The 15,385-nt window shown below is 43.5% G+C and overlaps 1 protein-coding gene across 1 annotated transcript in view; it reads left to right on the top strand.

Annotated features, from left to right (window-relative positions):
* The window catches only part of zfpm2a (zinc finger protein, FOG family member 2a), a 161,873-nt gene that overhangs the window by 142,714 nt on the left and 3,774 nt on the right, over positions 1 to 15,385 (top strand). Inside the window, exons 6-7 of the mRNA XM_032517845.1 lie at positions 12,346 to 12,552; positions 14,433 to 14,660. Of these exons, the coding sequence (XP_032373736.1) occupies positions 12,346 to 12,552; positions 14,433 to 14,660 (435 nt within the window). The remainder of the gene's footprint in view (positions 1 to 12,345; positions 12,553 to 14,432; positions 14,661 to 15,385) is intronic.

Genomic DNA, 15,385 nt, shown 5'->3' with positions numbered 1-15,385 from the left:
AGAGAGAGAGAGAGAGAGAGGAGTTTCATCTCCACAGCCCCTGCTACAGCTAATCTTAACCCCCTCGCAATGGCATTTCCACTCCGGTTCCTCCGACTCCAGACATATTTGCTCTCCCTTACTGCTTGTGTCCTGTTAAGATTTAAACAGCAAACATAAAATGCGCAAGATAACCTGCGGGAGAAAAAAAAGAAGAAAAAGAAAAAAGAAGAGCTTTTGGAGAGACTTGACTCCGAAACATTATTTTTAAAGACCAGATCTGAGAGCTCCGGCGCAGCAGTCGGGCGCGATTATCTGCTGTGATCCCTCTCCGATGCACCAAAGTCATTCATCTGCCGATCCTCCACCCCCGCCACCCACCCACCCACCCACACACACACACCACCACACACACACACACACCCACACGCGCAGCCCTATGCCAAGCAGACCCTAATCATGTCAACAACCGTGTGTCAGTGCCGTGGATGAGCAAGGCCTAGAGATGAGAACGGCTCTGTAAACATGGGCAGGCAGCGGGGAGCTTCCCCCCCCCCCCCCCCACGCAGCTCGGAATAAGCAAATGGGAAGATTTAGGGATTTTGCCGGGGCCCACTTTGTAGTATCGGCTCAGGGTCCCTTTTTTTCCGACGTTTTCCGGGGTGCTGCCTATGGGATATTGTTCTTAGCTTATGAAGTGCCGCCCGTCCGTTATAAGCTGTGTGTCTTTTGTCAATAGCATTACAATTTGGGAGCTGCATGTTCTCCTTCCCCCCCCCTCCCCCCCTCTCTGCCCCCTTGGATTTAACTCGTCAGTACAGGGCTGAACAATGTATCGGTTCGGTTTTTCATATGGTCATCGCGATATTAACCACCGCAGTAAATAAATCGCACAAGGCAGAAGACACGCCGAGATTTATTGGGTGTTAGTTGAAAGAAAATATGAGTTGGAAACTGCAATTTAATTTAATTTAATTTAATGTAACTGTCGTTCTGTTTTTAGGGGTGCCTTTTATATTGCCATTTATATTCCTTTTATGCTCATTTTGTTCAGTAAAAGAATGTCGGAAATGATTTCCTTTCATTTGTTTTAAGCCATTTGTTGCATTTATTTTATTTTTATTTTTTTAGCCCTTGTGTTGTCTTCCCATTTGTTTTTCTGGGTCAAACTTTTGTTTTTGGCACCTTTTTTTTTCCACCTGATGTTTTTGAGCTTTTCCCGATGTTTTTGTGAGTTTTGTTCCAAGTTTTTTTTTTTTAAAGTTTGTTATTTTTTTTCGCCGCCGTTTTTGAAGTTTTTTTCTGTCATTATTGTCACTTTTTTTTCAAAGTTCTTTTACTTTATTATTTTTAAAGGCCTTAACATTGAATAAAACACCCATATTCAGTAAGAGTAGTGAACTGATCTTTTTATTTTACTTGTGCAGACCGTCTTTTTTTTTTACATTTTGGTTGAAAGAAACCCAATTTTCTGATATAGAAACATTTTGAAAATTGGTCAAATTTGACCCGAGGACAACATAAGGGTTTTTGGGGGGATTTTTTTAGGCCCTTTATTTCCACAGGACAGGTGAAGACATAGTGGAAAGAGAGGGGGGAATGACATGCAGCAAAGGGCCACAGGTCGGAGTCAAACCCGTGGCCCCTGCAACAAGGAGTAACCCTCTATATTTGTGCACCCGCTCTACCAACTGAGCCAACTGGGCTACACCAATTTGTTGCATTTCATTAGAGTACTGAAAGCAGAACTGAGGACACTTTAACATCTGTTATCATTCATCGCAAGTCATATCGCTATCGTGATATTCAATATTCTCGCATATTTTCCTCATATCTGCCCACATATTGTCTACATATTCTGTCGCTGACCTTTGCTGTTGACGTCTAACGTTTATCTAACGATAAACCGGCAGAATCTTTATGAGGAGCTCTTATTTTAAGCCATTTCTTCATTTGACCTCTACGTTCACAGAAGTCAACTTTTTCCTCTTTTCCCCCAGTCGATTATGAACTATCATGACACAGTGGTAAATCTAGTGTGCATCAATTATGTGCATTCCATAAACAGGCAGCCACAATTGGCTGTATCAAATGAGATGTATATTAACAAGAGTCAACTGTGCTCCTTCCACTGTCAGGATTCTATTATAGAGCATGCTCCCGCCCCTTGTTTTGATACAGCGGTAATTTAAAGACCGATCTTAATTGACTTATTTTTTCCGCATGTCTGTCGGAGCTTGTGCATGCACTGCAATAAGAGTCTTGTTTCTTTATTGGGCCACACACAATGCACCGAGTTCAATTTTACCATTCATAATGAATGCAGCCTCGCCATTCAAATGCAGCCATAAGCACACAGCAGATAAGAATTTAATTAAATGTAGATTAAAACCAAACAGGAAAACACACTGGCTGATAATTTTTTATCACGTCCCCTGGTCATATTTTTTTTTCCCCTCCTCATACTTTCGACTTGTTCTTCCTTGGGCTACATCTTTTCAGCTTGCCAAAGGTGGCAAAACACCTCACACATCTCACCGTGGCGGCGTGAGATTGTGTAAAAAATGCAAAAACGAGGGGCGGTCACACGATTAATCAGAATCCTCGTGTCTGGGGAGGATGGAGGCTGGTGGAGGATTGAGGGAGGGGGGGGGCGGTACAGGGGGTGCAAGGAAGGAATTAGTTGCTTCATCCCAAATTTGCATCATATTCCAAAGGACAATCCCAGCACTGTAGGCAAGGGGAAACATATCTCGCTCTCTGCAGGAACAATTAAATATTTGCCACAATGCTGAATAAATGTCACCTTCAGTATCAAATTGTCCATACTTGCTAAACATGGTGTTACAGTGAGTGCCTCGAAAGCATGCCTGAGCGGAGAAATTATCCACTATTTTAGATGTGGACCACAGCCCCAGCTAACACACTGTAACACACATTCAGGAGCTGTGCACCTCAGGCACTAATAGTGTGTTTGACTCCAGTGGGGATGGCAGAGAGCAAGAGACAACTGCAGCCTTGGCAGGGGTTTCCCACAATCGAACCCGGGTGCTCAGTTACATTTTGAGCGATTTATAAAAAAATATGTCTGTACATTGCTAGAATGTTCCTCTGTCATGCATTTTTAAGATTCATTTTTATTTGACTTTAACACCACCCACAAAACATACAATTTGCAACATGAACATCTCCCCAAAACATTACCGTGTCATCTTTTCTTGACAAAAACAAAGAGACAAAATGACACGGGAACTAAAAATATCAACCAAAAGTAGTAACAACACAGACAATAAACAACAAACCGAATGAACATTTGTATAAATGACAGCACCATAAGCCCATCATACACGTCTCTCCCTCCAGAAAGCTCAAGTATCTTCCCCATTTCCGCCTCTGTCACGTATTTTAATTATTAGAAAAACCGACAGAAAGTCCCTTTAAAAAAAAAAATGTTTTCAGAAAAAAAATACATTAATTTCCCACCATCTGCTGTACTTATCATGTAGCATATTTCACTTGCGTGCAGCTTTTCTAACAGTTTCAGACAGCTGGTGGCTCAGACATTTACCTGAATGACTTGAAAGACAAATTCTGTTCTTCAAATGACGTGGGTTTTTTTTTTTGGTCTTCTGCATGCATACACCGATTCTCAATGATGTGCTCAGAGTGGAAAACTCCAAATCTGCATGATTGTATTTTGTCAAGTGCTGCTGTAACCGAAAGGTTAGAAACATGGTCTGGGTAACATGGCGGTGCATGGTTAGCACCACCCGTGCCACCTCCACAGCGGCTGACAGCGCCGTGCCCGCCTGCCTGCCCGCCTGCCTGCCTGCCTGCCTGCCTGCCTGCCTGGCTGGCTGGCTGTGCCCGTCTGCCCACCGCGCTGGTGCTGCTACTCAGTTCCACTCTATTACCCTCACGCAGGCGATTGGCCTTTTCTGTGGGGAAAAGAGCAATTTCCTGTCGCAGTCTGTTTGATCAAGTGCTAAACCCTTGTGATCAATAGAGAGACAGATGTCGGCTCCAGATGGCCGCGTGGTGATACCTGGGGCAGCGCCGGGGCTTGCCAGGACGACAGAATGGCAATGAGCAAGGGCAGGCGGCTGTGCTCCCGATGCACCAGCCACCGAGACACAATGTGACAAACGCAATTAGGCCTTTTAGCCGCTGATTATTTATTTCTCTCGCAAACCGACAGAAATTTTAATTAGCGCATACTTTAAGCAATATGTAGAATTACAGGGGTGCAGAGACAGAGGGCACGCTGGGATGTTGCACCGGTGACTGGTGTGAGAGTTTGTGTGTGTGTGAGTGTGGATTCTCTCTGTGTATTGCTGTGCTGTTAACACCAAATTAGCACGCCTGTATATGAGGCACAGAAGCGCTCTGCGATAGAGAAATGGGAACGTTTCAAGGCACAAATCAATATGTGAAGAAAAACACACAACTTCATGAATTCCATTCCCCACAACCAGATCAATAATGTTGAATTTCAAAATGGATGACAGGTGCATCTCGCTGGCTCTCTGTCCTTCTGGAGAGGAAAGAAATAACTGCCAGCACCAGAAGGCCAAAATAGACCTTTCCAAAGAGAGGAGAGACAGAGGAGGAGAGAGGCTCCCATTTTTTAAACGGCAAGCATTTGCATTAGGACTGGCATCCACCATACACCCCCCCACGCACACACGCACACATTCATACCACCACACACTTAAAAACACACAGACACACAGAATAGCAAGCCAGCCCATGTGGCGTAGGGCCGGAGCCATGTTGGAGAAACCACTGAGGCGCGTGGCGATGGCGCGCTGCTCTCCCAGGAAAAAAAAAAAACCCGAGCTCACCGGCGGTTGGCCCTCCGCCGATCACCTGCTCCCGCCGAGGCATGATGGGTAGGGGGGGACATGGGCCACGAGGCCGCAGCTGGAGGGGGAGGGAGGGGTCGGGTCTGCTGCGCTGCTCAACACAGCAGCGCCCTGTCACGAGGGGTCTCCTGCTCCCATTAGCAGGGCTTGGTCCGGACGGGCCCCCCCCCAACCGGGCTGCCATCCGCAGCAGGGGCCGCAGTAAACACATGTCGACTGGCCGCAACCGGGACACAGGCAGCACTACCCCGCAGAGAAGGAGCGCTAATAGAGTGCTCAGTGGGACAAACCTGTCCAAATAAAGAATAAAGCAGTGAGCAGAGGAGAGGAGCCAGTCAGAGCGTCCCCCCTTTAATAGTCTACTCCACTTTACTGAGGACAGGGAGGAGCTGGCTGTGTGTGTGTGGCAGCTAATGAGGGACAACCGCTTTGTACTGGAGGAATGTGTGGCTGTTATTGTCTCAGACTGACGGTACCCGACTCAAGTGTTATCTACAGAACAGAAAAAGTGTAAAGTTCTCTCTTTTACAATTTATGGGAGAGTATTTTTATTTGTCTGGGGGTACAAAACGCAGGATTTTTTTTTTTTATATATCTTAAAATTTAAAAACTATAGTAAAACTGGCGATGCTTTGAGTGTTAAATAATCCTCTTTTTTTATGAACTTCAGTATGGGAATTTCTAAATTTCTTTAAGAAACTTGCTATTCAAGCTCTGTCACTCCAATGCACTCTAATAGAGCAAAAATAGCTGCTAATTCACATCTCTCTCTCTCTCTCTCTCTCTCTCTCTCTCTCTCTCTCTCTCTCTCTCAAAATGATTACAACACTATTACCAGGCAAACATCCTTCTCACTGTATTGAAAAAGCTACACGAGTCTCCAGAGACTAGCCAGAGAAACGTCTTTTAATTTCAACATTTGATTTTGACCCCGGTAAAACATTTGCTGAATCACATCACTGCTGTTTTTTGTTTTTTTTCAAGTGTTTTTGTGTCTTCAAACAGTTCATAAATGCGTGTTGAATGACATTGTTCGGTGCTGTGCTGCTTTCATGTCTTTGTTGCCTGTGAATGTATACTATGGAGAGAGCGGCGTGTTCGAGGCTCCCCTGGGAGGACTTTTTAATTTGTGGATTCTGACCGGCGTGCCATTCGCTCGAGGCCATCCATGAGCTCTTGATGCTACAATTTGTCTGGACGCTGTAGTGCAAAAAAAAAAAAAAAATGGAGGGAAATCTAAGGGGGGTCTGGAGGTTTCAGGCAAGACAAGGCAAGTCAGGACTCTGTAAACACATATTTACCAAGCAGTATTTATTTCTCTGGAAAAATAACACCATTTTGTCCTATTCTAGAAATATCTAAATGTGTTCAAAAGTCAACAAAAAGCATTCTTTCTTACTGCCTTTACAGAAAAGCAGTGACAACAGACAAAAGATTCTGTAACCTAAAACAAAAATAAGATTTTAGTAGCACATTTAAAGCCTAAACGACGCACTTTCCATACTAAGATTCCAAATAAGAATGCCTTTTGATCCGAATACAATTCTCATGAGAGTAAGATCTTTAGCACCTACCTGCGAGGGTGTGCAGGCAGACCGGCGTCTATGCTGCTCTGCCATGTCTGAGGCATCGTCACAGCCAAAACCTCCAGCGGGTTCCGGCTTGAGCATGAGAAGAGTGCCTCCTAGTGGCCGAGACTACACATGAGAAGGAGGAGGATGGATGGAGAGAGAGAGAGAGAGAGAGAGAGAGAGAGAGTGAAGGAGAGTGAATCTGTGTCAGTGCCTTAGTGAAATAATAAGAGTCAGCTAATTCTAGTTTAGTGTACCGTCAATAACAGTAAGCTTGTTTGACCCTGTGAATGATGATCCCGCTTTGGGTCCCACTTTTTCTTCTCTAGGATTGTGATGGCTGTTCTAAGTGGAATGATCCAGAAACAGTCCAAATATTTACCAATATTCATGAGAAAAAGATTTGTTTAGCACTGTCTGCCATTCAGGTGCAGTTACAGATATCATTCATTCGCAATTTGGAACGAACCAGGGAAGTTGACCGGGAAGTCTGAAATTCACTCCTATAATAAAGATATGAAAAGAAGGGGGAAAAGAAGCGGTGGTTAGCAGCTACTTGATATTCGTAGGTGCGAGGAGCTTGTTCTCATTTGACCAGGAGGAGTCGGAGCTGATTTGAAGACAAGAAGAGTAGAGAGGTCTTTAATTACAACCCTGGCTGTGGCTTCAGGCACCGCTGGCTTCACTTCACAATTAAGACCAGCAGTTAGAGACGGCCGATGGAGACGAGATCTTGAAGTAGCAGAATTACCAAAACCTAGGGGGGGGGGGGGGGGGGGGGTGCTGACAAATCAGCACCAGGCTTGACAAAGAAATGACACTAAATCTGGCAATATACATTTAAAACGTGTGCTTTTTAAAATGCATAAAGGAGATTTTTCTCAACCGCTCCCATTCCTCAAAGTGCGCCCTGATGCTTTATAATACACGGCCCCCTGGTTGCATTCAGGTGATGCCAGTGGGCCACTGTTAAGTTTTCCCAGAAGCCCCATTCAACCACTCCCAGAATATGTGGCTGTGGTGCAGCGGGACTGTACTCCTGTGCTTGTAATGGCCTCCGCAACGCTAATGTGTTTGGACAGATGGGAGAGGCGAGGGCTGATGTGCTTAACTACGCATTTTACAGCTAAACTATTAAAGAGTTGTGCTGTTTACACACCAACATTTGAATACCTGTCTTCAGGCCAGTTTAATTATCCGGGCCCTTCTGTTATTTCTGCCGCTTTGTTGTCTCTCAGCGTTTGCACGAGGCATGAGAGATTTGTTTGCGGCTTCATTAAGATATGGTGGTGGTAGCGGTTTGCAGGGAGCCAGAAATAAAGGGGGGGGGGGGAAGAAAAAAAATTATTCCTGCTCAAGTATCTCATGCGCTATTCTCCCCCCGCCTCCCCATACATATACAGATACTGTACACATCCGTTTTTTTTTTTTTATAAAGTCATTTAAAGTAGGAACATTTAAAAAAAAAAGAAATGCCCTGTGATGCCTGCACTTTGAAATCTCTCGGGGCTTTAGGCAAAGGGGAGGGGATCCGCAACCCCCCCCCACCCCCCCCCCCACCGAGTCCCTGTGAATCATCCCGAGACATTTGATTAGTTTAGAGGTACTTATAGAAGGAAAAAGGGTTCGCATTATAATTTTGCTTCATGAATTCCTTCATATGTTCATCTTCAACTGCATGTTCAAATAAAGCGTTAATCAAAGGGAAGAGAGGGAGGAGAGGGAGGAGAGGGAAGAGGGGGAAGAGGGGGAAGAGGGCATTTCGCCAGCAGAGCCATAGTCTCGGGCCTCACTGAGCCGGTGGATATGGTATTGAGAGACTGTAGGAAGCAGTGTTTTTTTTTTTTTTTAATTATCTGGACTACGTACAGGATGCCGTTTTTGATTGTTTTAATGAGGCAGCTGGCCTATTGTCTCCCCTTAATTCCTCCATTGTTTTTAGAATATGTCATAGTTCTTTATTCTTTTATCAGGTGCTCTGCAGGAGGATTTAGACAATAGCCTTCATTCCAACTGCATTGGCCACTGCACAAAGGCAGCTCACTGCAGACAGTTAGCAGGCAAACAAGTGCAAATCACAAGCTGCACTTTTACCAGCCTTTCCCCCAGTTCCACCACTTATGGTTTTGCTCTTTTCGCTGTAACTCTTGACCCCCCCCTCCCTTTTCCCTCCTAGCTCCCTCTTTCATACGCTTCATGCCATTGTTATGTCACCTGTGTTTCTGTGATTTAAATCACCTGTCACGAAAAGGCTGTCGGAGAGAAACAGACGAGCCCAAACTTTGAAGAGAGCTCCTTCATGGAATATTGCTATATACAGTATATTGTATATATTGCATATCTGACGCCACTGTTTTCTATGCCTCGCATCTCCATATGTGCATGTCAATGACACGTTTGCATGCATAGGCCAGTACATCCCATACATCCACTGTAGGTGATGTCAGATGTCAGTTAATCCCACCTTTGTACAGTATAAGTAAGATCTTTAAAAACATGGCTACATAATGCACAGTAACAACTATCAAATCTATATTGAGAAACTCTATGGTTATTAATTCTGATGACAACGTTGGTGTAGTCTAAACCATAATTGTGCAGCCCTAGCACATGTAGAGCCCCCTAACTTGTCTTGGTTGAGTGATTGTAACGAGTGCTGCCTCAGTGTTTTTCGTGTAGCTCCGTAAAACTGGGACACGCAGTCCTAAAACTCACTTCCAGCATTCTCACACACAACAGATGGATCTGTAGCATTCTTGGCTGAAGGGATGCAATCCGAGTGCATATTCCGCTGTTCGAAACGCAGTAAAACATTTCCATCAGACTCCACATAATCTACTTTTCGTTTTCAGCTGAGGAGAGCATACATACAGTATCTTTGATTTGGATTGATCCAAAAAAAACAACAGCAACAACACATGAGCCTAGTTCCTAATTCTCTTTGTAAGCCGAGCGCGTCTGAACTAAAAGATCCGTTCAGAGGAGAGAAACTTTTGTGGCTATGGCTGCGATATATTCCCCCGCCATTGTCAGTGGCAGTTTGTATCTACCTTGATGGTAACTTGGGCAGACAGTGGAGAGGAGTTTTGTTATTTTAATTAGGAGATAAAAATTCAAAGGGCCTCTCCAGGCAGTGTGTGGTATGACAGAATCAAAACGATGAAGTGGAGCGGCCTGAAGTGTGTGTCTCGTCACAGCAGATTGGCCGACAGATAGGCTCTGCTCTTTAAAGTGGCGCTGACATGCACACGCTTGTGCAGACACACACACACACACACACCTGCACACAAATGGGACTTGGAAAGATAGCATATTTTAATACTATTTCACTCCTTTGACACGTTTGTGCGGGTCTAATTTTCAGCACTTCACCAGCAGATAGGAAGGGCTAGAAAGGTTTTAATCAAAACAGCGATATGAAATCGGAAATATTCAATTTTGTGTTAAAAAATAATGGGGCAATTCATTCAAGAAACTTAACGTTGATTTGTAAAGCATGCCGTAATAGTGTGAAGTCATGTTGGCTCTGTTTTCATCCACTAGCTTTCCATTTTTATCCAAATCGGATGGAGGGGATTGTTCCATTGTTTGGGAGCGAGAGCTAAGAAAGCTACCCCCCCCAATAATGGGACCAATAAGAGAGACAAGAAGGTCACTGACCTGGAGGGGGACATACCATACCAAATGGTCTGAGCTAAGGCATTTAAATATTAAAAAGCAAATACTAAAATCTAAAAATGACTTGTAAAATGCACAGGAAGCCAAAGGGAGGGAGGGAGGGAGGGATGGAGGGAGGAAATGTGCTCTTTCTTTTTTCCAGTAAAAAGCCGAGTGCCTTTCATCTTTGTCGCCCTGACAGAATGTCCTCTATTGCACACGTGCGTCTTCTGTCCAGCCAAGTGGGTTGGGGGAGGGGGGTGTTGGGGGAGCCGTACTGTAAGTTCCGTTTTGCCTTTTTGTGAAATATGTTGGGGGAGAGGGGGGGGAGGGCCATATTATTATATGTATCTTGATTTTTGGATATTTGTATGAGTATCAAATGTGAAAAACTAAAATATCAACTATGTTAGGGCGCCTGGGTAGCTCACCTGGTAGAGCATGCGCCTATATGTAGAGGCTTACTCCTCGATGCAGCGGCAGCGGGTTCGACTCCGAACTGCGACCCTGTCTTCAGCTGTCCTATAAAAATAAAGGCCTAAAATGCCCCAAAAAATATAAGACGCAGCATTTTGGACCAGCTGTAACTGTAAGAGAGTTCCATCCCTGGTAAATCCACATTAAAGTGGCTTGTTTCCCTACAGAGCCTTACTGGAGCACCTTCACCGTGTCTATGGGGCAGTTTTAAACCTGGTGATTCACAGGGTTTGTGTAAACATGAGTAATCAGTGTTCCACATGTGTGGGGGGAGGTTTTTTTGTTTTTTTTTGTAGCCGTGTCCCCCTGCCTTCACACCACTCCTCAGGACTCTTTATTCCACATCAGCCGGGGCTCCAATCACATGTCCCCTCTCAGCCTGACACTCCGTCGGCATGTTTGCACATCTTTGAAAGCTAACAGCGTGCTTTAATTAATTGTCCAGCTTTCCTCAGAAACAATGTCCTAATTCTGCCATTTAGCAGGAGCGTATCATAGTTTGTTGTTATCTCCCCCGCCACATTTCTGTAAATAGTCATATTAAAAACTTTAATCTCTTCAATGGAAAATGAAGTGCAGCTGAAAAGCCTGTCATGTGCTGAGATAAATATTATCTAAGCTAAAACCTTCACTCTTTCCCTCTACCCCCCTTCCTTCCTTCCTCCTGCCCCCCCCCCCCCCCCCTTTCTCTGACTTAATGAATATGTTCAGAAGATTTCAGAGGAATGCTTAATCCCAAAACACAACAATCTAATAATATGAAGGACCTGTCTCAGTGTTGTAGCTGACAACAGCACTGTGGGCTACAGTTTACCCCGGCTGAGGTTGGCCTTGGTACTGAATATGAGCGCCAGTAGCCTAAAAAGTCATTTTAGTGAATAAAAAAGGGTTTGTTCACCCATTTGTTTGTTCACAAACATATTGTTTTGTTTACCATTGGTTACGTAGAACTGTTTTCATTTGGAACTACAGAGTTCATAGTCCCTATGAAAACTGTCCCCCCAGAGTAGTGTGGCCACTGATTTTGAAAAGACATGTTGCTGCTAAAAGGTTTAAAGGTCACATGGCATGAAAATGTTAACAATAATATGCGTTCCCCCAGCCTGCCTACGGTCCCCCAGTGATCTGGAATCTTGCTCCTTATGAGGTCATAAGGGGCGCCCTTTCTCCTCCTCAAGGTCTATATAAAGGAGACTCTCGACTACAGTATAGGGGACACTAAGGTCTATATAAAAGAGACTTCAGATACAGTATTAGGGGACCACTAAGTCTATAAAAGAGACTTCAGATCAGTATTAGGGGACCACTAAGGTCTATATAAAAGAGACTTCAGATACAGTATTGGGACCACTAAGGTCTATATAAAGAGACTTCAGATACAGTATTAGGGACCAAAGGCTATATAAAAGAGACTTCAGATACAGTATTAGGGGACCACTAAGGTCTATAAAGAGACTTCAGATACAGTTAGGGGACCACTAAGGTCTATATAAAAGAGACTTCAGTACAGTATTAGGGGCCACTAAGGTCTATATAAAAGAGACTTCAGATACAGTATTAGGAGACAAAAAACAATATCCCACTCTCCTGTTTCAACTTCTCACTGTTATGCAACACACTGTAGAAACACTGAGTCTGTGAGACATTGTGTACGCCATCTAAGACGCACACAAATACAATTTCTTAAGTTGCGTAATGCCCTGACATTAAAGTCCAGAATTACTCATGTGTCCATGCGGCAACGCTTCTCTCACAGCAAGCCTTTATATGACTCCTCTATCTCTGTTTTTGTCCAGGTGGCCAACTATGGTGCACCACCACCAAGAACATGATGGAGGGCGAGGAGCTGGTGGCGTTCGCGGTGGACTTTGACTCGCGTCTGCAGGCGGTGAACCACATGTCCCTGAGCGAGGGCATGTACCCAGCCAGGCTGCTGGACAGCATCCAGCTCCTGCCGCAGCAGGCCGCAATGGCTTCCATCCTGCCCACGGCCATCGTCAACAGTGAGTGTCCACGCACGCGCACACACACACACACACACACACACAAACACGCACGTACATACACACAGAGCTGGAACCAGACGTGCTTTTGTTTAAACACAATTACACACGTATGCTCTTGTTCTTTCTACCTCTCTGTCTCTCACACACACACACCCACAATGTACATTCAGTCAAATACTGCACCTAAGTACACATTTGAGGTACTTTGTACTTTACTCCGCTACATTTCAGAGAGAAATATTGTACTTTTCACGCCACTACATTCATCTGACAGCTTCAGTCACTTTACAAGTTCAGATTTCTGCACACAAAACATGTGTAGTTCACAAAATACGAATGTTTTATTATAAATTAAACTGCCCAACAATATAAAGGCCTGCAAGTACAGCTGAAACGAGTAGCCGGTTAGACACAGAACTGTTGGGATCTTTTTACGGTTTCTAAAATGTGAGGAGTCATTTTAATGTTAATGCTTTAAGAACATTTTCCTGATGATACTTGCATACTTTTACTTGAATAACATTTTCAATGCAGGACTTTTACACTTGTAACAGATTATTTTTTTCACAGTTTGGTATTAGTACTTTTTCCTTTGGTGTAGGATCTGGATACTTCTTCCACCACTGACACACACACACACACACACACACACACACACACACACACACACACACACACACACACACACACACACACACACACACACACAGAGTCCACAGCCTGCACTCAGTCACCTGCTTAACAAGGCGCGTGGTCTCCGCCGGGCGTAGATTAACCCAGATGAGTCTCTGCACGAGAGATAAGAGCCATCGACCTTCAAGTTTTGGGTTCACATAAACACACTGAGGATCGAACGAACGTGTTAATTGCAAAATACAAGCCTCATGCAAATAGTGTGTTTGTTTACTGAGCGAGGGCTATCTGGGTTCAGCTCAACAGGGAGGCTTCTGTAAGCAGATGGTCCAGTGTTCTTGTTCTCCCCTTGAGAAAGGGCACCAACCCAGTGGTAGCAGCACAGCGATATACAGCAGCCCAGGATTTGGTGGAAAAGCCTTTTAACGCAGACTTTGAGAGTCAGAACTAGAGAAGTGGAGAAGAGGAGACTGTGTGTTATGGCTGCACAATATATGGGTTTTTTATTGTCCTCACAATATGAACTGACACAAAATACAAATCGCAAAAGGCTGCGACATGTCACGAAAGAACACTTCAGTAGAAAACTGAACTTTTTTTGGTGGTGTCTTTTATATCCAATCCAAATGGTGTATTTGTTCAATAAAATGACATTGGAAATGATTTCCCTTCATTTGTTTTACATTCAACAAGCAATGTGTGAGCAGCAGAAATGTAGAACTGAGTACACTTTAATATCTGTTCATTTATCACAAGTAATATCATTATGGTATTATATTTTATCATATCGTGCAGCCCTAATGTGTGTGTATTTGGGGTGTAACGATACAGCCATTCAATCCTCAACGATCCAATATTATCGATACAGAGTGAAAGTATAGATACATATTGTCACCTCTAAGGTGCGCCTTTATTTTGAAATTCCCCCTTTATATTTAATCTGTGTATACAAGAGTAGTTTGCTTTTAATTTAAATGTCAGGAAGAGCTCAGTAATGAAATTGACTAATTATACTTTAGTTGTTTTTTGTATAAAAGTTACTAATGGTGTTAATAGTATCAAAAATGTATTGTGGCAGATGTTGTAATATCAGTAAAAACAATACGATGCCATGATACAAAGTGTAATTTCCTAGTGTGTACGCATGTGTGCATGATCTGTATCTTTATACTTGTGCCTAAATATAAAAGTACTGTGTATATCCTGATGTCATGTTCCCTTTGTCCCCTATCTTGTCCCTCCAGAGGACATTTTCCCCTGCAAGGCATGTGGAATCTGGTTTCGGAGCGAGAGGAACCTGCAGGCCCATCTGATGTATTACTGCAGCGGGCGACAGAGGGAGCCAGAGACTGTCTTGGAGGAAAATGACAGCGGTACCCATCAGACCCCCAGTATGTGCCCCTTCCCACAATGCAACAAGAGCTTCTCTGGAGCCAGGGCCCTGGAAATGCATTTGAGCACCTCACACAGTGGTGAGTGACAATGTCATGGATCAAAGAGATTGTGCAGAAACTTCTAGAGAGAGACTTTTAACACAACAGGGTAACATGTTTCTCGCAAGACGGCTTTCAATTAATTAAGAAAAAAAAGGGGGGGTCTGATTGATCGATTAATCGATAAGTTGTCAACAATTCAATTAATCGCCAATTATACTGAAAAGCGATGAATCGTTTTGACTCATTTTTCATGAAAAAAGTAAATATTCTCAGATTCCAGCCTTTCGAATGTATTAAATGATTATTTCCTAGTTTCTTCACTCCTTTGTGACAGTAAACTGTATATATACAGTATATCTATATATACAGTATATATATCTATATATAGATATTTATATATAGATATATATGTCTATAGAACAAGACATTTGAGGGAGTCATCTTGGGCTTTGAGAAAACACTGATCGCCATTTTTCACCACTTTCTGTCATTTTATAGACCAAACAACTAATCGATTACTCGAGAAAATAATCGACCGATTAATCGACATTGAAAATAATCGTTAGTTGCAGCCCTAAAGTGTTGACACAGAAAAAGATGACACAGGGACAGTTTTACACAGGTTTGGAGAAATGACTGTCACTTGCTTTCAAAAATATACATATCCTGCTGTCAGCTAGCACAGTTGACTGTTTATCCTTGAGCAAAGAAAACATATCTAGTGGATGGGAATAAGCTTGGCATAATGCATGAGCATTTGA

Source organism: Etheostoma spectabile, chromosome 6, assembly GCF_008692095.1.
Source record: "Etheostoma spectabile isolate EspeVRDwgs_2016 chromosome 6, UIUC_Espe_1.0, whole genome shotgun sequence".
Lineage (NCBI taxonomy): Eukaryota > Metazoa > Chordata > Actinopteri > Perciformes > Percidae > Etheostoma > Etheostoma spectabile.
The sequence above is the reverse complement of the archived record's forward strand: the minus strand, read 5'-3'. Positions and strand labels throughout refer to the sequence as shown.